General features: G+C 41.2%; 1 protein-coding gene across 1 annotated transcript in view; it reads right to left on the reverse strand.

Annotated features, from left to right (window-relative positions):
- Nucleotides 1-9,816, reverse strand: part of cstf3 (cleavage stimulation factor, 3' pre-RNA, subunit 3) — a 112,308-nt gene extending 102,492 nt beyond the window's left edge. Inside the window, exon 1 of the mRNA XM_072592630.1 lies at nucleotides 9,592-9,816. Coding sequence (XP_072448731.1) covers nucleotides 9,592-9,618 — 27 coding nt within the window. The 5' untranslated portion in view covers nucleotides 9,619-9,816. The remainder of the gene's footprint in view (nucleotides 1-9,591) is intronic.
- Nucleotides 9,817-23,261: the final 13,445 nt, after the last annotated feature.

Below are 23,261 nucleotides of genomic sequence, written 5' to 3' on the forward strand. Positions count from 1 at the left end.
TAGGTGCAAAAACATCCAAACTATGAAAATCAAATTTGAGTACTTTGAAAAGCTCTGGTCTTCAAATCAAGACTCCAAGACAGAGTTAGGTTTCAGGTAGCACCAAGTGTCTGCTGTGAAGCAATGGGCATAACTTCTGATGATACTGGTCTCAAAGCTGGAGAGAATTCTCATACTAATGTAGTATGCTCTTTAGGGATGCCACTGTTGATGAAGAAATCGATGCACACTTTCAGAAAGTAAGATATGCCCAAGATCAACTCCATAATTGTCTGGAAGCAGCACGGTGTTAATTGGAAGATTAAAATCAAAATCTACCACGTCTTTGTCCTTTTCACAGCACAACACTAGCAAAATATTAGATTTCCAACATCCATAGTACCAAATCATATTGGATTCGAACATTAAATGTTTCTCTCTCCATGGTGGGGTGTAAGATTTGTGGAGTTTCTCCAAAACTTTGTTTTTATTTCATTGCCCTCACTACTCTGGCATAGAAACCGATCTCTGCTATAGGCAGAAAAATCTCCAAAAACACCCAAGAGAATGAGACTGGACAAAAATCAAATCACAAATTGATTACAAATGGCCCCACAAAATGCAGAACACTTTCCAAAAAAATTAACAAATGGGGAATAGTGTCTCATGTAGATTTTCAATAGTAATAAGAGTGGTAAATATAAATAATAAAGATGCCTAAACTGTAGATACTCTGAAAAACAAATGCAAATGACTGGTTCACATGGAGGCAATTCAGGATGCTGAGGGCCATCTTGTCTTTTATCCTTATTCAGATTTACCAACATTTTATTGATCTTCAGGCAGTTTATTTTTAAACTATGCCTGATGTTTTATAATGTGCAATTACAATAGACCCATAAATATTTGTCGAATAACTTTTTACTTACCACGGAGATGAGTAAGTTGGTTTGAGCCTAAAGCAAATGATTTCTCCCACTCTACTCCCAGAACTGTTTCTAACCATTCACCCTGCACAATTCAATGTATCTTTGAGAGACCACTCAATCAAGGCAAAAGCTTTGACAAGGCAGGTAATCCACTGACCTGTGGATCAAGCAGTCACCTCTCCCATCTGGGCAATGCTTCGACCAGCAGCTGCTACTTTTCAACCACTCTCACACTGTCACCTGTTGGTTTCTCTCCTGTTCTGACTGCTAATATCTACAATTACCTCTCAACAGTGAGTGTATTAGCAGAACGTGTGGGAAGACAACTACCTGTGAATGGCGGACCAGAAGACGTGCAGAAATCAAAGAACTTTTGTACCAAAAGGCACACATCTGGCAACTGCACAACTATATAAAATAAAAGAGGAAAGATCGGAGAAAGATATCTCATTCCAAAACTAGTCATTAAATATTCAAGAGAAAGATATTCCAGACACAAGTTCTGTACAGCACATGGTGTGTATCCCTCCAAGGATCTACATCAAATTTGCTATTTGCATTGTGTCAGAGGAAGATGTTAAAGGGTTAATTTGCTCTGCTGACCTGCAGGAAATTGGATATCCCAAGGGTAGGGGGTATGTCTAGGTCTTACAGGTAGAATGCAAGGAATTTTCATTTCCATCCCTCATCATTCAGAGCCATTTGCATGGCCATTTCCTAATGTTAGGTTCTTTTCCCCTGAAATCCTTACACACCTAAACGCAACTGCAACACACCAACTTCTGTGAACAACCAAAATTTTATTATTAAGCACAGTACAGTACAAACTTTCTGGAGGAACTTTTAACGCCTTGCAGAGTCATGTCAAAGCTCTCTCTGAACAAAGGAAACTGTCCTTCCTTTATACAAAATCTTTGCATCAGTCAGTAATGCCTATAAGACAACCCCCAGTTGAATTTTTTAAAAGTGATTTATGCTGTAAATAAAGTATCACAGTGATGCATATATACCATGCATTACGTTCCTATTACTCCATGTTCTTACATTGATTGTGTGAACCTCTCAATCAACCGGCACATTCCTGATCCCAAAGGTGTCAGTTAATAAAACATTTGCTGCATTTCCTGCTTATTTTCAATATAGTAAAAGTTGTCCTACAGAAAATTCAATAAAGTCCTAGGCATGACTTTGCACTGTGGGTGGCAATTTTAGTAAATCCTATGCATTTTATTCAACTTAAGATTTTTGAACCGCCAATCAAAATTCACTCCAACCTAAAGTTCACTCCAACCTAAGCAATACATAAAACCTCACGTTTTGGTAAATATCTACAGTTTCCTCTCATCAATACCCTGGTGATGTAACAGTCAAACAAAAGCACATGGTTGAACCAACTTTTAATATTTTCACTTGAAAAGCTTTCATAACAAAACTTTTAAACTGTGAATTCTAAATGCACATTTAGGATATTTTAATGAGAAAGTAATTTGCAATTTTGAGGAATTATAGATAGAGATATTTTAAATTAGTACAGAAGACAATGAAAAACACAAGGAGGGTATATGAGTCCAGACAGTGAATCCGAGTTGCCTGTATAAAGGCCAGTGGTCAAAAGAACAGAAGTGCACTACAACAGAATCAAAGAAATACACTCCGGCTCAATCTGAGTTGATGGCCAAGGGGCAAGCATATGAAGTTTATTGTAGGGTCAAAAACAAGATCATTACCTTTGAATAAGTCAAACTTTCTCCAGCCATATGCAATCTGAAAGTTAGACGAGCACATAACTGTGCATCAGCTGGACAAGGGTTGAGAGGATTCATCACCAATAACTACTAGAATTGGGTTTTGTTCCAAATCATACAACAGTGAGGTTTGGTACAGAAAATCATTTTTTTTCTAATTACACTAACTGCAACAGGGAGTGCTGAGAACTCTCAGCAAGTCAGGCCTCATCTTAACAGAAGGGAAGAATCTAAGTGTTTCACGTTACTTGGTTTGAAGATTTCCAGTCACATTTTTATTTTAACTGCTGGGAGAATGCAAATTTTAATAAATTAAACTCTTTCTGCAAAAATATAGGGAAAGTAAAATGCAGGTCTGTCAAGAAATTTGATATTACTTTATTAGCACCTATAGTGTGAGGCAATTCCCACAGCTCAGAGAAGCCACATTGGACTGATATGATTTTACCATTGTTCAGAGTAGAGCAAGTAAACAATTGTTTTTGTTTTTAAGAAAGCCCACAAAGGCATTGAAATGGTGACTCCAGTCTACGTGACTCTCACCCTAAAGTACTCAACATGTTTCTGGATCTGGTGTCAATTTGGCACAGCACTCCTGCCACCTGCAATATGTAACAAGTCACCAAGAAATATACACTAATTGAGTGTTCCAGAGGCAGTGGGGACCTCTGAAATAAACTGGAGAAATTACAAGTTGCAACTGATACCTAAAGGGAATTACATTTTAAAGTGCAAACATCTGAACTGAAACGCACTAAAATGTCCTAAGATATCTAGTAAGCAGCACCTCTGAAGTCAATATCCATGCCAACGATAAGTGGTTAGCAGCAATTGTATCATATGTTTGGTTAGGATGGCAGTAGAATTTTCTGGTACTCTGTATTGTCATAACTGGTACAACTACTGTTAAATATGCATAAACTGGGAAGTTTTTATAAAGATAGTGCTAATGCAACATCTAAACTGGTCAATTTATTTGTAAAGCCAAAAGATTAAGAGTTTTCAATTACAACTGCTCACAAATTCTATTTCAGTATATTGCAAGTAAACTACCAGTGTGTGCTGACAATTGTTCCTGGATTTCTGCTTTCTGCTCTTACAATTGAGTTGAGTTTGCTCCATCTCTTAAGGTGCATTTTTTCTGTAGAGGCTCCTGTAAGTTAATAACCATCATTATATTCCTCCCTTCCTGGCCTATTATCACCTGCTGGTATATTAAGCCTGAAAAGTGCCTTTGCATATACAAATAATTTCTGTCTATTGGCAGAGAAATTTCAACTGCTGCAGACAATAATCCCAGATTAAATTTATTGAAAATTGCGATAACATACTTGCTTAAAATTTTGCTATTCTGGGCAACTTGTCAAAGCATTTCTAGCAATATCATTTGATATCAATAAACTGAGTAAAAAGATTTCTCACAGTTAAGTGAAAAGAATTTTTAAAAAAAGTCCACAAAATCAGCTGGTACAACACCACCTGGTAATTCTCACTTTTTTCAGATGAGGTGTCAATCTAGTGTATTTAATCACCTTTAGAATGCAATCTCTTAAAAGTGAATGTTTCTACTTACTATTGTTTATTGTTCTAAGAATTCCATCAGCACATTCCCACAGTTTTTCACCAGATTTATCAGTGTGATCTTAAATAATTTTCAATCACTGTTATAAAAGGTGCTTTTCTGGTCCTACTCTCATTTTATTCACTATAATATGACTGGGAGATGAGGGCCCAAAACTATAATTCAATATATGCCTCAAAATGGTGATATTTCAAGCTAATCGTGCGTTTCAAAGTTATTCCAATTCATTTATCCTAAAAATATCAAATATGTTAAAATCTGACAGGAATACCAAGTGATAACTGCAACAAGCTTAATACATTCCGGCCATGTGCTTTAAATTTGTAATTTATAAACTTTAGTGAGTGGAAAAGGAGCAAGTCTTACTTAGGCTTTCCGATTTTGTACACGAAATATTAGCTTATATTTGCTGTTACTTTAAACTCAAAAGCATGGAGGAAGGGCACTGTCTTTCACTTGAAAGCAAGCCAATGGTATCTGTAGCTATTGTCTTTGTAAGACATTTTACAATTATTTTAAGCAGATTCCCATGTCACTCTTCAGTATTAAGAATTAGGATTATATCATGTTACAGTCAAGGCAAATCTCCTAAAATGGAGCAATATGCATCCAGTATGCCATGAGATGGCACAAACTGACAGCATTTAAAGAACCAATTTGCTACTTTTCACCCAAAAGATTAGCAGTTGTGTAAATCCTTTACACCACCAGGTATGAAATATTTTCACGTTCTTTTTAAAAAGACAGTAAAGAAAAGTAACTGACTTAGAAAACAAAATCCCTTTAAAAATTCTCTTTCATAAGATGAGATGATCACTGACAAAGCTAGCATCTGATTACTCTTGGAATACAGAGGAACCTTGATTATCCAACAAGACTACAAGGTCCCAATGCTTGGCTAAACTGTGTTATCTGGCATTCGAGTACCAAAAACTCCCAGCCAGTGTCGTTCAGATAATCAAGGTTCCTCTGTAAAAAGCTAACTAGGCCATTTCAGAATAGTGTAGTGCTAATTACATTGCTGTAGATCTGGAGTCATGTGGGCCAGATCAGGTAAAGGTGGTAAATTTCTTCTAGAAGCACTAGTAAACCAGGTAAGTTTTTTCAAGGTTGAACTGCGGTCTCACGGTAACCTCAGAGCGGCTTAATTCCAAACAGGTCTATTGAATTTAAATTCCACCAGGTAGCAGGGTGGGATTAGAACCAATGTCCTGAAAACACCAGTCTGGAACCTCTGAATTACCACTCCAGTTACTTCACCACTACACCAGCTTTCCATGCCCTCAAAAATTATCTACACGTTCAAAACTGAATAGATCCTTCAATATCCCATCACTATTGCAAGATTAACATTATACTGTAGCAGGTTTGGACCAGTTACAATTTCATAAGTTGTAATGACAAAACTGAATGGAAATGTTAGCTGTCAATCAGAACTCAAAACCATATTTCCTGAGAGCAAACTGATTAGCCAACTCCATATCCTCACAATATGGACCAGGTATTGTTATCTCTAACATCTTGAAATGCAACTATAAACTCATTGTTTACCTAGCACCTAAATCTAACCACCTTCAGCTCAAGCAATACTCTAGTTGCCATTATCCTAGCAATTCTTTACATTGTCTTCAACTCCACTGTTGTACATCCACTTTCAGGTCCCAAACTATCAAATAAACATTGCGTTTAAGTTCCTTCATGGTCTTTCCAACCTCAAGCATTCTTACACATGCACCAAACCATCCCACCAGCCTGTGGCTGACCACTTCAACACCCCTCCCACTCTGCCAAGGACATACAAATCCTGGGCCTCCTCACCACCAAATCCAAGCCACCTGCTGCCTAGATGAAGAATGCCTCCTCGTCCGCCTTGGGACCCTCCAACCACATGGCATCAACATCAATTCCACCAGTTTCCTCACCAGCCTTCCACAGACATCATTCCAGATCCAACCCTCCAACTCTGAACCGCCCCCTTGACTGCCCTACCGGTCCACCTTCATTCTCATCTATCCACTCCACCCTCCTCATCACCATCACCATCACCATCACCCCACCAATCTCCATCTACTTATCATGTTCCCACCTACCTTCATCTAGCCCAACCCCCACCATCCTACTTATCGCTCGCACACCCCCAATTCCTGATGAAGGCCTTATGCCCAAAACATAGATTCTCTTGCTCGTCGGATGCTGTCTGACTTGTTGTGCATTTCCAGTGTTGCACTTTGACTGAAGCAGTTATACCCCCATGAACCTCTTCATTCTGAATGCAATCTTATCTTAGGACCGTCCCAGTGGAATAGTCATTCATCCACTCCTTCAAGACCCCTTAACTCATCAGACCAAAGTTTTCAGTCATCCTGAGTTGAAAAGTGTGGTGCTGGAAAAGCGCAGCAGGCCAGGCAGCATCCGAGGAGCAGGAGAATCGACATTTCGGGCATAAGCCCTTCTTCAGGAATGAGGCTGGTGTGCCAAGCGGGCTGAGATAAAAGGTTGGCGGGGGGGGGGGGGGGGGGGGAAGAAGAGATTTGGGGGAGGGGCGCTGGGAATACAATAGGTGGAAGGTGGTGAGGGCGATAGGCCGGAGAGGTCAGGAAGAAGGTTGCAGTTCAAGAGTCATCCTTCCTAATAATCTCTCTGTAGCCTTGCTTCACTTCATGTTTTGTTGCACTTGGGATAGTTTCCATATAAATGGAAATCTAATCAAACTACTGCAATTTTAATTCAGGACATAGGGGACTGAACCCAACGACAGAATCAGAAGTCGACGTGGAAGGTGGCTATTCAGAAGGTGGTCTTGTGGCACAGAGGTAGCTTCCTTGCCTTTGAGCTAGAGAAAAGTGGAGTTGCAGGTACATAGGATAGTGAAGACGACGTTGGTGTGCTTTCCTTTATTGGTCAGAGCACAGGAGTTGGGAGGTCATGTTGCGGCTGTACAGGACATTGGTTAGGCCACTGTTGGAATACTGCATGCAATTCTGGTGTCCTTCCTATCGGAAAGATGTTGTGAAACTTGAAAGGGTTCATAAAAGATTTACAAGCATGTTGCCAGGGTTGGAGGACTTGAGCTATAGGAGAGGTTGAATAGGCTAGGAGCATCGGAAGCTACAGGCTGACCTTATACACGTAGAGGGTGGTATGTGTATGGAATGAGCTGCCAGAGGAAGTGATGGAGGCTAGTACAATTGCAACATTTAAAAGGCACCTGGATGAGTATATGAATAGAAAGGGTTTGGAGGGATAAGGGCTAGGCGCTGGCAGGTGGGACTAGATTGGGTTGGGATATCTGGTCGGCATAGACAAGTTGGACCAAAGGGTCTGTTTCTGTGCTGTACATCTCTATGACTCTGTACACTCTAGGACTTGCTGGCTATGGAAAATGGATTAGTAACGTGGCCAAACAGTTTAACTGCCAGCTTGCAAATCCTTCCAAAATACATATAGCAGGCAGTGAAAACAAGAGTTTCTTGGTCTCCATAAATGGTGGTTAAAAACAGAAGGACATCCAGCTGCCAAATCCAAAATGAAGGTTGATACCAAGATATTCAACCAGCATTGTGGTGATCTCATGTAACAGGAAAATTGCTGAGAAAATAATGGAGATATTCAACATAACAATGGCCAACAAGCAGCCACCCAAGCCAATCCTACTTTTGAGCTTCCAGCCAATAGTTTGCATTCAATAACTCTTTAAATGTTGAGAATTTCTCCTCCTACTACCCTTTCAGTAGTCAACACCAGATTCCAAAGAAAAATTTCCCCTTGATTGCTCTATAAATCTACCTATTAATTCATATCAATACACTATTTTGGATAGCTCAGGCCACATGGAGGAAGGATTTCCCAGTCACTGTTTAAATGCCCCAATTTGACATGCTTTAATTAGATCTCTCCAAAATTCTGCAATCCAGGCAAAACCTAGTTAATGTCCTCTGTACCCTCTCCAGCACAAGAACATCTTTCCAACAGTGCAGTCCAGAACTTCATCCAACAGTTGTAGCATAATCTCCTAGTTTACGTTCTATGCCTAGCTTATAAAGGCAAGCACACGATGTGCCTCCTTGACCACCTTATCTGTGGTCCTACGGATATTCCAATATTTCATTTCTTTACCCTTTCAAGTATCATTTCACTTAGTACTTAAACTGAGAGTAAATGAGAACAGAATGCTGAAAACAATAAATGCTGGAGATCACAGCGGGTCAGGCAGTATCCTTGGAGAGAGATAATGCTTTGAGTCTAGATGACTCTTCATCAGAGTACGGTGTTGGATCATTAGCCATCGTTGGTACAGATGCGATGGGCTTAAAGCTATGGGCTGTTCAGTTGATCTCTATGACTGGTCATATAAAGCAAGCTCAAGGGATCAATAAACTACTTCTGCTTCTGTCTTGTGTGCTTCCTTGTGGTGTTAGCTTTCCCAAAAAGTGTCAACTCACTTCTACCTCTACATTTAGAGATTAGCCAAACCATCCAGTATTCTTGCAGATCGCAATTTGCAACCTTCCACTGACATTATCAATAGAAATAACTCAGGTTAAGACACACCAACAGACAGTGCGTTTATATATAAACAATGACCACATTTACACTTAAATATGTTGGATTAAATGGTTCCAACTAAAATCACAAGAAACAGACTAGGAACTGTGCTTCCTTAATGCAATTTGTCAATTTCACTGAAGAATGGAAATTTACAAAGAGTATCTGGGATGGCAAGAGAAACCTGTCAGGTGATTTCAGCTCAACCTCTTGAGTAGCTCCACGTGTTGAATAAACACACGGCTCAGAAGACGAGAAAGGTTGAATTTCAAATAGAAAAAAAAAGTTAACCAAACGGGTGCCAAACTTAGAGACATCCTGAATGAAAGGAAAGTCACGAATATAATGGGAAAGAAACAAGACGCTCCAAAAGAATTGTTTATAGTAAGAGGAAGCGAAATACGTTTCACGTCCGTCTCCAAAAAGGGTTAATTCTGCAGTATGTTTTTGGCGATATGGTTTAAAAAGAATTCTTAAAACACGAGTTAAACATTAATTGCTAGAACTTATCATAACCGGGGGAGACTAGGTGTTAAGGGGTTGTGAAGGTTGACAAGTTGTGCAGTTTACATTCCCGTTTTGAAAATAAAATGGTTTAAAACCGGGCCCGATCCGCCATCTTAACCTCCCTCAGCAACACGAGACATGAACCACAACCCAGCCTTGGAGTGGGGAGGGGTTAGTGTTACCCAGAAATAAACACTTTTTTTTGAAAGTTAAAATACAGCCAACGTCTAAAGTGACTGCTATTACAACGGGATGCTTCGGTTTCCACCACCCCCCGCGACAACTTCAACTGAATCCGGCCTACCTGCTCCGCATTTCCTTCGCCGGACATTGTATGATTTTTAAATAAAAATATTGATTTAAAAACCACCACACAAATTAATTATCGTGGGTAAATGTCGTTCAAGTGCGTGCAGAGCTGCCCCTGACAAACTAAAAATCCCACTTTACACTCAATAATGTTCCTAACCCACCCCACCTCCTCCTCCTGCGCCGCCTCAGCGCTTCACAAGATGGCGGCGCCGGCAGGCGAAAGCCCAACGGAAGCAGCCGTTTAGCATGGAGGCGCATGCGCATTCTCCGCTCGGCCTGTTCATTTATTTCGGCCATTGTCATCCACACTCCTACTCTCAACTTCTTCACAACTAATCATTTTTAAGCGACAGGGTAAAGGAAGTGTTAGAAATTGCATTCGCATATAATTAAATTGTTCATATTTGAATTACAATGATCAAATGTTAACTTGATCATATGTTAGTCAGATAAGGAAGAGAAAATTTCGAGAGGATTTGAGGCAATTGTCTCCCTTCCCCACGTGCCAGAGGATAGTGGGTATCTGGAACTTTTCATGTCGAGTGACCTTAGCTCAGAACTGAGTTAGATTTCTGTTCACAGGTGCTGCCAAACCTGCTGGGCTTTTTCAGCACTTTGTGTTTTTGCTTCTGGTAGCATTTGAAAGGGTGGCATGGTGGCTCAGTGGTTCGCACTGTTGTCTCACAGTGCCAGGGAACCAGGTACAATTCCACCCTCAAGTGACACCACATTTGCCCCACATCTGTGCAGGTTTCCTCTGTAAGCTCTGATATCCTTCCACAGGTCATAGATATGTAGATTAGGCAGATTAGCTGTGCTAAATTGTCCATATTGTCCAGGGTTGTGCAGGCTGGATGGATTAGCCTTGGGAAACGCACAGTTACAGGGATTGGATGGGGGAGTCTGGGTGGGATGCTCTTCAGAGGGACAGTATAGACTCAATGGGCTGAATGGCCTGCTTTCGCACAATAGCAATTCTATGAAGGAGCACTTTACTGCAGATATTGGAATCTGTATTGAAAATAAAAATGCTGGAAATGTCAACGGGTCAGGCAGCATCTATGGAGAGAGAGTAAGCTAATTGTTTGAGTGCAGATGACTCAGCATCATAGAGGTGTACAGCACGGAAACAGACCCTTTGGTCCAACTTGTCCATGCCGACCAGGTATCGTAGAGTCATAGAGATGTACTTTCGGTCCAACCCATCCATGCCGACCAGATAACCCAAACCACCTGCCAGCACCTGGCCCATATCCCTCCAAACCCTTCCTATTCATATACCTATCCAAATGCCTCTTAAATGTTGCAATTGTACCAGCCTCCACCACATCCTCTGGCAGCTCATTCCATACACATAACACCCTCTGTGTGAAGAAGTTGTCCCTTTGGTCTCTTTTATATCTTTCCCCTCTCACTCTAAACCTATGCCTTTAGTTCTGGACTCCCCGACTCCAGAGAAAAGACTTTTCCTATTTACCCTATCCACGCCCATCATAATTTTGTAAACCTCTATAAGGTCAGCCCCTCAGCCTCCGAAGCTCCAGGGAAAACAGCCTTAGCAGATCCAAACCAATCTAGTCCCCCCCTGCCAGCACCCAGCCCATATCCCTCCAAACCCTTCCTATTCATATTCCCATCCAGATGCCTTTTAAATGTTGCAATTGTACTAGCTTCCACCACTTCCTCTGGCAGCTCATTCCATACATGTACCACCCTCTGCATGAAAAAGTTACCCCTCAGGTCTCTTTTATATCTTTCCCCTCACACTAAACCTATGCCTTCGAGTTCTGGACTCACCGACCCCAGGGAAAAGACTGTCCATTTATTCTATCCATGCCCTTCATGTGTTTATAACACTCAATAAGGTCACCCCTCAGCCTCCAACATTCCAGGGAAAACAGCCCTAGCCTATTCAACCTCTCCCAATAGCTCAAATCCTCCAACCCTGGCAACATCCTTGTAGATCCGTTCTAAACCCTTTCAAGTTTCACAACATCATTCCGATAGGAAGGAGACCAGAATTGCATGCAATATTCCAACTTCATCAGAGCTGATGAGAAGTGTGGAGGGGGTAGCAGTTGCAGACTGTGGGGAGGGTGGAGAGCTGGGGGAGAAAAGATGTTGACAGTTCAGATTAAGTAATTGGAACGTGAGAGTGGCAGGACAATGGTGTGTCTAACTGCCAGACTGAAAAGAACAGATAGCCCCATGGGGTGGGGCTGGCTGAGGGTCTAGGGGAGGGACAAAAGACATGGTGATAGAGAGTGTAAAAGTAAAGCTAAAAGAAAGGGAAGGAATGGGAGTAAGTATACAATTTACAGGTGTTGAACTCAATATAAAATCCAGGAGGTTGTAAGATGCCTAATCTGAAGATGAGATGTTGTTCCTTCAGTTTGTGCTGTGATTCATTGAAGCATTGCAGATCTGTGGCTGGAGAAATAGTAAACATTTTGAGTAAGATATCACTGTTCACTTTCAGTTTTCATTTCAAGCATCTGCATTCTTAAGTTTTTAAATGTTATCGAAACATACAGCATGGAACCAAATCATTTGGACCATGTTTCCCAAACTAACTTAGTCCTGTTTGCCTGCACATCTCTTTTGAAACCTTTCTTTACTCATGTACCCATTCAAGTGTCTCTTAAATGTTGTAACTGTACCTGCATCTACCACTTCCTCTGGCAGTCATTATCTCATTTAGAAATCAAGAATTGTTCTTGGGATGAGGTTGTGGAGGACTGGTGGCACTAGGAGGAATTCTAAAGCAGTTCTAAATTCAGTGTGTTAGCATACTGTGGTAAAATTCTCCAGTGATATCCACTTGTTTTGTGCTAAACAAGCACGTGTTTCTTTGTGAAATGTAGTATATAGAACATTTAATACTGCCCAGAAATGGGGCAATGTGTAATGCCTACTTTTAAATAGGTCATTCAGGACAGTTTTGTAGTCGTTGAACAGGAGTTCAAATAAGACAAACAGTAAGGGAAGGACAGAGATGTATATTCCATTTTAACTAGTTTCCATTTATTAATTTCCATTCCATTAGTGCTGCAATTATCTGCACTGCTGGAAAGGCAGCTGAAGTACATAGATTCTGTGTTTAAGGACTCAGTGAGGAATCAAGAACAGTTGGATGGCTTCATGCTGTTAGAACAATCTAAGGAAGAGGTTCGAGAAATAAGTAGGCAACTAAGAATTAATGTCAGAAATCAGAAACTGTCCTGGAGTGAAGAAACGAGAATATTTATGGAAGTATATTGCAGGGAAACTGTGAGAGACTAAAAAGCAGCCTGCAAGCATTAAAACTTAAGTGCAGTTGAGCGAGTGGAGGTGAAAATCTCACAAACAGTATTTGCTTAACATAAGGAACATGTTTGGGGCTCAGGGGAAAACTTAGAGATGACTGGCTCAATGAAGCTTGCTGTTGAAGAGCTTGTGAGTGAGCACTTGAAAGCAGCTTCAGAATCAGGGGGACTGTGAACCTGGGTTAAGAGGGTGATCAAGCAGAACTGGAACAGTTGTTCAGCCAGTCCACAATGGAGCAACTATCGAGAGGGATTTTAAGGCCTGATCAGCAAAATTGAAGAACTATAATCCGGAGTTTAAGAGTCATAGAGATTAGATTACTTACAGTGTGGAAACAGGCCCTTCGGCCCAACAAGTCCACACCGCCCCGCCGAAGCGCAACCCACCCATACCCCTACATCTACCCCTTACCTAACACTACGGGCAATTTAGCATGGCCAATTCACCTGACCTGAACATCTTTGGACTGTGGGAGGAAACCAGAGCACCCGGAGGAAACCCACGCAGACATGGGGAGAATGTGAAACTCTACACAGTCAGTCGCCTGAGGTGGGAATTGAACCCGGGTCTCTGGCACTGTGAGGCAGCAGTGCTAACCACTGTGCCACCGTGCCGTCCACAATGTGCAGCACAGGAACAGACCTTCAGTCCAACTTGTCCATGCCAACCAGATATTTTAAATTAATCAAGTCCCATTGGCTAGCATTTGTCCCATATTCCTTTCAAACCATACTATTCATCCAGGTGTCTTTTAAATGTAATTATACCAGCCTCCACCACCTTCTCTGGTAGTTGCTTCCATACATGCACCATCATTTGCATGAAAAAGTTGCCCCTTAGGTCCTTTTTAAATCTTTCCCCTCTCACCTTAAACCTATGTCCTCTAGTTCTGGACTCCCACATCCTAAAGAAACATCCTTGGCTATTCACCCTATCCATGCCCTTATAGGGTCTATAAGGTCACCTCTCAGCCTCTGATGCTCAAGGGAAATTAGCCCCAGCCTATTCAGCTTTTCCTGATAGTTCAAACCATCCAACCCTGGCAACTTCCTTGCAAATGTTTTCTGAACTCTTTCAAGTTTCATAATATCTTTTCTATAGCAAGGAAACCAGAACTGCACACAGTATTCCAAAAGTGATCTAATCAACTTCTGTACATGAGCTGCACATGACCTCCCAATTCCTATACCTAATGCACTGACCAATAAAGGTAAATGTACCAAACACGTTCTTGACTACCCTGTCTATCTGCAACTGCACTTTCAAGGAACTAAGAACCTGCACCCCAAGATCTCTGTTCAGTAACACTCCCCAGAACTTTACCATTAAATGTTTAAGTCCTGCCTTGATTTGCCTTGCCAAAATGCCAAAATCACCTCACATTTATCTAAATTAAACCCCATCTGCCACTCCTCAGCCCATTTGCCCATCTGATCAAGATCCCATTATAATCTGAGGTAACCTTCTTTGCTGACCACTACACCACTAATTTTGGTGTCAGCTACAAACGTACTAACTATACCTTCTGTATTCACATCCAAATCGTTTATATAAATGATAAAAAACAGTGGATCCAGCACCGATCCTTTTGGCACACTGCTAGTCACAGGCCTCTAGTCCAAAAAGCAACCCTGCACCACCACACTCTGTCTCTTACCTTTGAGCAAATGGCTGACTGTTCTTTATTCCATATGGAACTGAAACAGCTCAGCCTCAAGTTCTAATATTCTCTAAAATTTTAACATCAAACTCAAAAATGCACTTCTTTTTGTGAACACTCTACATTAAAAACACAGCAGCAAAGATATTATAATACAATATTCTCATCTGACTAAAGCATGATCACTGACCCAACTGCTTTTTTTAAACAAACATTGTAGAATTTCAAACAAATCAGGAGCTCAAGGCACTTAATCGATTGTTTTAAGGTTATAAGTTTGATAATTTAAAAAAAGACATAATGTTGTACATTTCCAACGTAAAGACAAAATGTGCCCTGTTACACAGCCCATAAAACACATTGAATTGTGGTCCTAATCCAAACAAGGCAAAACAGTTACTTAAAAGGATTTTCTGAATGAGGATTTTAACAAACCAAAACATGTAAATATCAAACACTCACAACATGACACAATTTATATTGAAACTTCCTTTTCTGACCCAAGTATTAGTACAACCTTAATTTCAGCATTTCTCATTTTTTTCTTTAAGAGCCTCTGGTCAGAAATCTTCTCATTTTAATATGGGGAAAAACGCACACATTTGAGACCACCCTCAGTTCACCTGGTGACGATCCATGAAATAGAAAATGAGGAGCCAAAAAGATGGAGGAGGTGGCCCAAAAAGATTCATACGAGAGTTGGATATAAATAAAAAATCACGTCCACAGACTCGAAATCAACTACTATGGCACAGGTAAATAAACACAAGCTTTGGTCCAAGATTCCGAAAGGTTCGCGAAACCCACAGCGACTGGCGTGCGCTCACAAAAAAATCACTGAAACATCCTCACCTCAGTGGAAACCGGACTAAGGAACGCCTCCCAACTATTGGACTAGGCCATGAAGGAAAGAAAGACCAGCCATACCCTCACGCTGAAACCACACCCATTAAAAAAAAACTTGCAGCAGAGCACACGGAGCCACAGTCCAAGCCACTCTCTTCCTGCAGAACAAAGACTCACAGAGCCTCAAATTTCGCCACTAAGGGACTTTAACACCTTTCTCACATTACTTCTCATGGGTATTCGAACCCCTTTTCTTACTCTGTATGTCCAGGGACTCGAACCCCAATTAAAACCCAAGGGACTCGAACCCCAATCAAATACAGGGGACTCGAACCCCAGTTAAAAACAGGGGAGTCGAACCCCAAGCAAACACAGGGGACTCGAACCCCAATTAAAACCCAGGGGATTCAAACCCCAATCAAAGACAGGGGACTTGAACCCCAATTAAATACAGTGGACTCGAACCCCGATCAAACCCAGGGGACTCGATCCCCAGTTAAGCACAGGGGAGTCAAACCCCAATCAAACACAGGAAACTCAAACCCAATCAAATCCAGGAGACTCAAAGCCAAATTAAAACCCAAGGAACTCAAACCCCAATCAAACATAGGGGATGTGAATCCCAATCAAACACAGGGGACTTGAACCCCAATTAAAACACAGGGGACTTGAACCCCAAACAAACAAAGGGGACTCAAACCCCAATTAAAACTCAGAGGACGCAAACCCCAATTAAGCCGAGTGGACTTGAACCCCTGTTTGTCAGTGCATTTATGAAACTGTGCTTCTCAATTGAACAAGGGGACCATTTCCAACACAGGAATGTCGAGAGGGACCAAGGTTTAAAATCTTACCTTGTGGGCCCATCCACCTTGAGATACCGGTGTTCCGGACGATCGCTGACACTGTCCAATCAGAACTTTTTGTTTGCACTCCTACCTGGCTCGCCATATTGTCATCCCTATATTTCCCTAACCCCGTATCAGTCGAAGCAAACACTCAGAGACACAGTATGGCTTTACCTCCATCTTTATTCTGGGCGCTGGAGGGAGAGAGAATGAATGCCCTGTGCACAGAGACAGCAGATTCGTAAGGAATTATATAGTCACTTACAGGGAGCAGCATCCAAATAAGGTAACATCTCTATTGTTTGGGTGACCATTACAGTCAGCGAGCATCAACAGTAAAGATTAAGCCATCTGGCATTATACAGTGTATGTTGTTAACCTTGTTAACTAACATTACATAATAGATGCTTTTCACCTTGTTAACCCACTACCGTTGCCTCCAGCACCTCATTGTTTACTGCACGTTCTTGTCTGGTCAAAGTCATGCTAGCTGAGCCCTTGTTACACAACCCAAAACATAATTCTTTCCCTACCTGCTCATACTATACACCTTCTCACCCCTTGTTTCAGGAACTCCCACATACATTCGGGACACCACCCATGCCCTCCACCTCCTTCATGGCTTTAATTTCGCCGGTCCCTAACACCTCATCTTCACCATGGACATCCAGTCCCGATACATGTCCATCCGCCATGTCAAAGGCCTCCAAGCCTTCTGTTTCTTCCTCTCCCGCCAACACACTTATTTGATTGGCGGAACTGGTCCTCATCCTCAACAACTTCTCCTTCGAATCGTCTCACTTCCTTCAAACCAAAGGGGTAGCCATGGGCACCCACATGGGCCCCAGCTATGCCTGTCTCTTCCTAGGATAAGTGGAACGGTCCATCTTCCACAGTTACACCGACACCATCCCCTATCCTTTGCTACACTGATGACTGTATTGGCGCCCCCCACCTTGTGCTCCCACGAGGATGTGGAACAGTTCATCAGCTTCACTAACATCTTCCACCCTGACCCTAAGTTCACCCGCACCATCTCAGACACCTGCCTCCCCTTCCTGGACCTCTCCATTTCCAGTGACCAACTCAACATGGACATCTATTTCAAACTCACCAACTCCTACTGCTACCTGAACTATACCCCCTACACCCCCCTCACTCCCAACAGCAAAAACTGGATCCCTTACTCCCAGTTCCTCTGCCTCCACTGTATCTGCTCCAAGGAGGAGCAATTCCACTCCAAGACATCCCAGATGGCATCCTATTTCCAGGACCATAATTTCCCCTCCTACATGATCAACAATGCCCTCCAGCGCATCTTCTCCACTTCCTGCACCTCCGCCCTTGAACCTCACCCCTCCAACCACAACAAGGATAGAAGACCCCATCAGTCTTCACCTTCCATGCTCCTAATATCTGGATATAGCACATTATCCTCCATCATTTCCACCACCTACAATCAGACCCCAGAGACATATTTCCCTCCCCACCCCTATTTGTGCTCTGCAGAGACCATTTCCTCTGTGACTCCCTTGTTAGGTCTATGCCCCTCACCAACTCACCCTCCACATCCAGCATCTTCCATTGCTGCCAGCAGAGGTTTAATACCTGCACCCACGTCTCTATCCTCACTTCTGTCCAAGGCCCCAAAGGATCTTTTCACATCTAGAGATTTTCCTGCACATCCATCCACCCACCTTATCTACTGTGTCTGTTGCTCTCGATGTGGTCTCCTCTGCATCGGGGAGACAGAACACCAATTTGCAGAGCGTTTTGGGGAACATCTCTGGGTCACATTCATTCAACAACCACACCGCCCTGTGACCAACCATTTCAACTCCCCCTCCAACTCTACCAAGGACATGCAAGTTGTGGGCCTCCTCCACTGCCAATCCAAGCCATCCGACGACTGGCAGGAGAATGCTGCATCTTCTACCTTGGGACCAGTTCACCTTGTTGAATGTCTTGCTGAAGTCCATATAGACAATGTTCACTGCTCTGCCTTCATCAATCTTCTTCATCACTTCTTCAAAAAACTCAATCATTAATGAGATTTCAGAATCATAAATTTCTTCAGTGCAGAAGGAGGGTGTGTGGAGTTTACACCAGCTCTTTGAGCATTTTTAACTGAGTAAACATAACTTGATGACCCAACATCCCACTGTATTATTAATGCATGGTTTTGGGAGGAGGGAGTTTACTGAGAAGTTTGAGGGATCTGCCCTGATTGGACTTCCTCTATGATGTAAACTGTGGGATAATATATTCATAATGTATTACTCATGGTAGAAATTGATTGTGAATATATTACGGCGTAGTAATGTATTATTTAAAACCGGTGAATCTTGAGATTTTACTTTCTTAGTAAATCCCCTTAATGTCACTACTTTAAAATTAAAAGTTCTTGGTCCCTCACCAGATCAAAACAAAAATTGGTGACCTTGGTTTGGGAGGACAGTAATATAAATTGATGGGGGCGGCAAATTAAAAAGTAACAATGGAAAATATTAATGATAACCAAATAAAATTACAAACTGGTAAAGTGCTCAATTAAAGTACTATAAATTTGAAGTTATTAAAGAAGGTAGAACAAGAAAAGCAATGAAGATACAAATCAACTAATTTAATGGTGGTACAAGCTCAAAGGACTGGAAGGCCTACTCCTGTTCCAATGTTTCTCCCTATATCATACACTTTTTTTAGCAGATGTTGCTCTCCTTTCAAATTCTTGCTTGGACTTCATCGACACCTCTACTACTTCTCAGTTTCCATAAATTTCTAAATTAATATGATGATCTATATATTTATGCCATTATTCTTATTAATTGAGAAAAAACAAAAATAACACTGACCAATATTAGATCAATATTTTCAGTAGACAAGAGCTTATTGTATATGCCAAGTACCTTTTAATGTTTCACTCACTTAATGTAGAATAAAGCAGAAACACACCTATTGACGTTGTTCGCCTGATCAAAGTTGACTTGACAAAGGATGGGTAGAAAGATCGCTGAGATTTTGATTTATGGAGTTCAGCTTGACTAAGTTTATCATACCTTTATCATACTCATCACATAAGATGCAGAGTGTCTCATTTCAGGGTAGACTTGTCAAGTGCCACAAACTTATGAAGTGTAAGGAGTTGCCATTGCATCTCAATTGGCACAAGATTCATCTTCAAGTTCTTGTGGGACTGATCATAGTGTATAACTGTGAAAGTTGGACTGTCTCTCTCAGTGCAGGAGAGAAATCCAGCCCTTTTGGGGAAAGCCCAGTGACTGCAGGCCCATGGTTAAAGAAGGTCTGTAATTTGGAACTTTTAACTTTATTTCTTACTTATTACTTTATTATGAAAAGAACTTGAAGTGAACTTCTACTTTTTACCTAAGGTTTTGCACCCAGGTACCTTGTATCTAAGATATCGCCATGAATGATGACTTTGTAAACTTTTCACTGTACCGTTGTATTCCTATACTTGAGTACGCATGGCAATGAAACCTAATTCTAGTTCTAAGATTGATGAGACTCTAATGAGAGCATTTGAAATGAAAGGACTCAGGTGGATATTTATTGTGCCGTGTGTTCTTGAGAAAGCTGGAGTTAAGAGAAATTTGCTGGGACATCGATATCAGAAAAGCTCATATCTGTTGAACAGGTGATACATAGAGGAGGGCAATGTTTTGAAAAAAGATGTTAACACCTGTAAAGCATGAACAAGGACTACCTAAGGTGACAGGGATGGACAATATTAAAATGTTTACTGGCTATTTTGCTCTATGGGACAAGCATCAAGGGCCAGGAAGAACAGAACTCAATGGAGAAAGATTGTTCAAAGTGTGGCCAAATCTCAGAAGAAAATGAGTGAAAGATAAGGCAAGCTCAATGGAAATCCTTTCCATTGCTGGGAGAGTCAAGAACCAGAGGTTCAGATTTGGAGTCAAAAGTTAACTCTGAAAAGGGCTAGCGCTCATGAAATAGATGATTAACAATCATGTAGGATTCTATGGACATTATCATCCTTTTCCAACCTCACATGTGATTGGTAGGCTATCCTACATGAAGGACCATTGCAGCTTGACATTGTTTTCAACTACCAACCAAACATAAAAGTCATAAAGTCACACAGCATAGAAACAATTCCTTCGGTCCAACTCATCCGCACCAACCAGACATCCCAATCTGACCGAGTCCCATTTGCCAGCATTTGGCCCATATCCCTCTAAGCCTTGCCTATTCATAAGATGTAGGAGCAGAAATCAAATCTGCTCTGCCATTCAATCATGGCTGATAAGTTTCTCAACCCCATTTCCACTTTCTCCCCATAATCCTCGATCCCCTTTACAATCAAGAGCCTGTCTACTTCTGTCTTAAATATACTCAATACCTGGCCTTCACAGCCTTCTGTGGCAGTGAATTTCACAGGTTGACTGTTCTCTGGCTGAAGAAATTTCTCCTTATTTCCATTCTAAAAGAAGTCTCTCCTACTAATAGAAACATCTTCCCAACATCCACTCTGTCTAGGCCATTCAGTAATGTGTAACTTTCAATTAGATCTATTCTCATCTTTCTAAACTCCATCGAGTATAGACCCAAAGTCCTCAAACATTCCTTATATGTTAAGCTTTTCATTCCTGGTACTATTCTCGTGAACCTCCTCTGAACACGCTCCAGGGCAATGCATTCTTCCTGAGATATGGGGCCCAAAACTGCACACAATACTCTAAATGTGGCCTGACAGAGCCTTATAGAGCCTCAGAAGTCCATCCCTGCTTTTATTTTCATATATCCATCCAGATGTCTTTTAAATGTTGTAATTGTCCTCTGGCAGCTCATTTCATACATACACCATGCTCAGGTGCTTTTCAAATCTTTCCCTTCTCACTTTAAATCTATGTCTAGTTTTGGACTCTTACACTCTAGGAACATGGCTTGTTTTCTAGCAGTACTAACTGAATAGTCATCAGGAGCTCTGGATGAATTTTGTTTCCTCATCGACCTATCTTGGATATGATGAGGAAATTAATGGACCTCTTTTCCATTGAGTTATAAACAGTGCCCTGAGGAAGTTGGTTTAGACGGTGTTTCATGTTTGCAGTAGCACCTGATTTTAACAAAAAATGCTCTGAGATATCCAGTCCATCCTGGTGATGAAGGCAAAAGTTTGAAACAGACACTAGACTGATCACCTGCTGTGTCCTCTCTCCACTGTTAGTCTTTGGACACCTTTGGGTATTCTGGAATTTCTTAGCACATTCTTGCAACTGTACAGACTAATGTCAATGGATTTTATAATAGATATGCAAGTGTTAAGGTGCAACAACATTATTTATTCTTTTATGGGATATGGGTATTGTTGGAAAGACAAGAATTTGTTGTCCATCACAAATTACCCTTTGAACTGAATGACTGAGTTCAACCATTTCAGAGGGCAGTTAAAAGTCAACCACATGACTGTGGGTCTGGAGTCACATATAATCCAGACTAGATAAAAATGAAGATATTCTTCCCTAAAGCACAACCATAAACTAGATAGATTTTTATGACAATTGAAGATATTTTCATGGAAACTGCTTGAAATGAACTGCAATAATTCAAGGAGGCTGCTCACCACCTTGTTCTCAAGGGTAATTTGGGATCGGCAATATTTGTTAACCTTACCAGAGCAGCACATTCCATGAACAAATTTTTAAAAAATGTATTTGTGAACCACTTCTAAGGTGTAACAATGTCAAGAACGTAAAAGGAGAAATTGTCGTAGGTATCTAAAAGCTTGATGAAATAGAGAAGTTCTAAGAAGTGTATTAAAGATGGAGAAAGGGAAGAGACGGAGAAAGGGAGATATTTAGGGTAGGACAAACGAGAACCTGAAAATACAGTGCAACTTACTTGGTGCAATATCAGGTGCCATTATATGTTCATAAATTTACAATGCTACATTAAAATGAATGCAGATATGCATTAAACTGTACACTAAATCTATGCTTCCACCCATTTAGCTCTTTTTGACAAAAAAAATCAAAGTAGACAATCAGCATTTTGGAGACTGCTGGAAATACTAACTCTTTATATCATATAGCCATCACCAGTGTAGATCAGCAACCCAAATTGACCTAGGATCATTGAAAAACCAGAGTTCCCTTCTCTTCAAACAGTGCCACTCACCTTCACCTTTTTTAGATTGCCTACAGTATGGAGACAGGCCCTTCGGCCCAACAAGTCCACACCGCCCCTTGGAAGAGTAATCCACCCAGACCCATTCCCCTACCCTATATTTACACCTGACTAATGCACCGAACACTATGGGCAACTTAGCATGGTCAATTCACCTGAACAGCACATCTTTTGGATTGTGGGAGAAAACTGGAGCACCCGGAGGAAACCCACACAGACACAGGGAGAACAGGTGCAAACTCCACACAGACCATCACCCGAGGTGAGAATCAAACCTGAGTCTCTGGCACTGTGAGGCAGCACTGAGCCACCGTGCCACCCTGCATGAACCATTAGAACAGGACAGTTTAACATTTGAATGATGGCTGCCTTTCTCCTGTAAGATTTATTCTTTGCCTTAATTTATTAATAACTTAATGAGTCAGAATGTAAGGTAATATTCCAAAATTCCCTGGATGCAGGAAAGGTTTTGGAGGAATGGAAAAATGCTAATAGAACAATCTCGTTCAAAAAGGGAGGCGGAAAATATGAAACTACAGACCAATTAATTTAATGTGTTATTAAGAAATTCTTGAAATCTATTATTAAGAAAATCATAACAGGACATTTGGAAAGGCAAAATACAATCCATTTGAGTCAGCATTGTTTTATAAAGGGTAAGTCAGACTGGACTAATTTGCCAGAGTTCTTTGAAGATGTAACGAGCAATATGGTTACAGGAGATGTAATGCACGTGGACTTTCAGAACACATTTGATAAGGTGCTGCACACAAGATAAGCTCACATGGGGTTAAGGGTAATTTATTATCTTGGATAGAGGATTGGCTAACC

The sequence above is a fragment of the Chiloscyllium punctatum genome, chromosome 22 (genome assembly GCF_047496795.1).
Source record: "Chiloscyllium punctatum isolate Juve2018m chromosome 22, sChiPun1.3, whole genome shotgun sequence".
Lineage (NCBI taxonomy): Eukaryota > Metazoa > Chordata > Chondrichthyes > Orectolobiformes > Hemiscylliidae > Chiloscyllium > Chiloscyllium punctatum.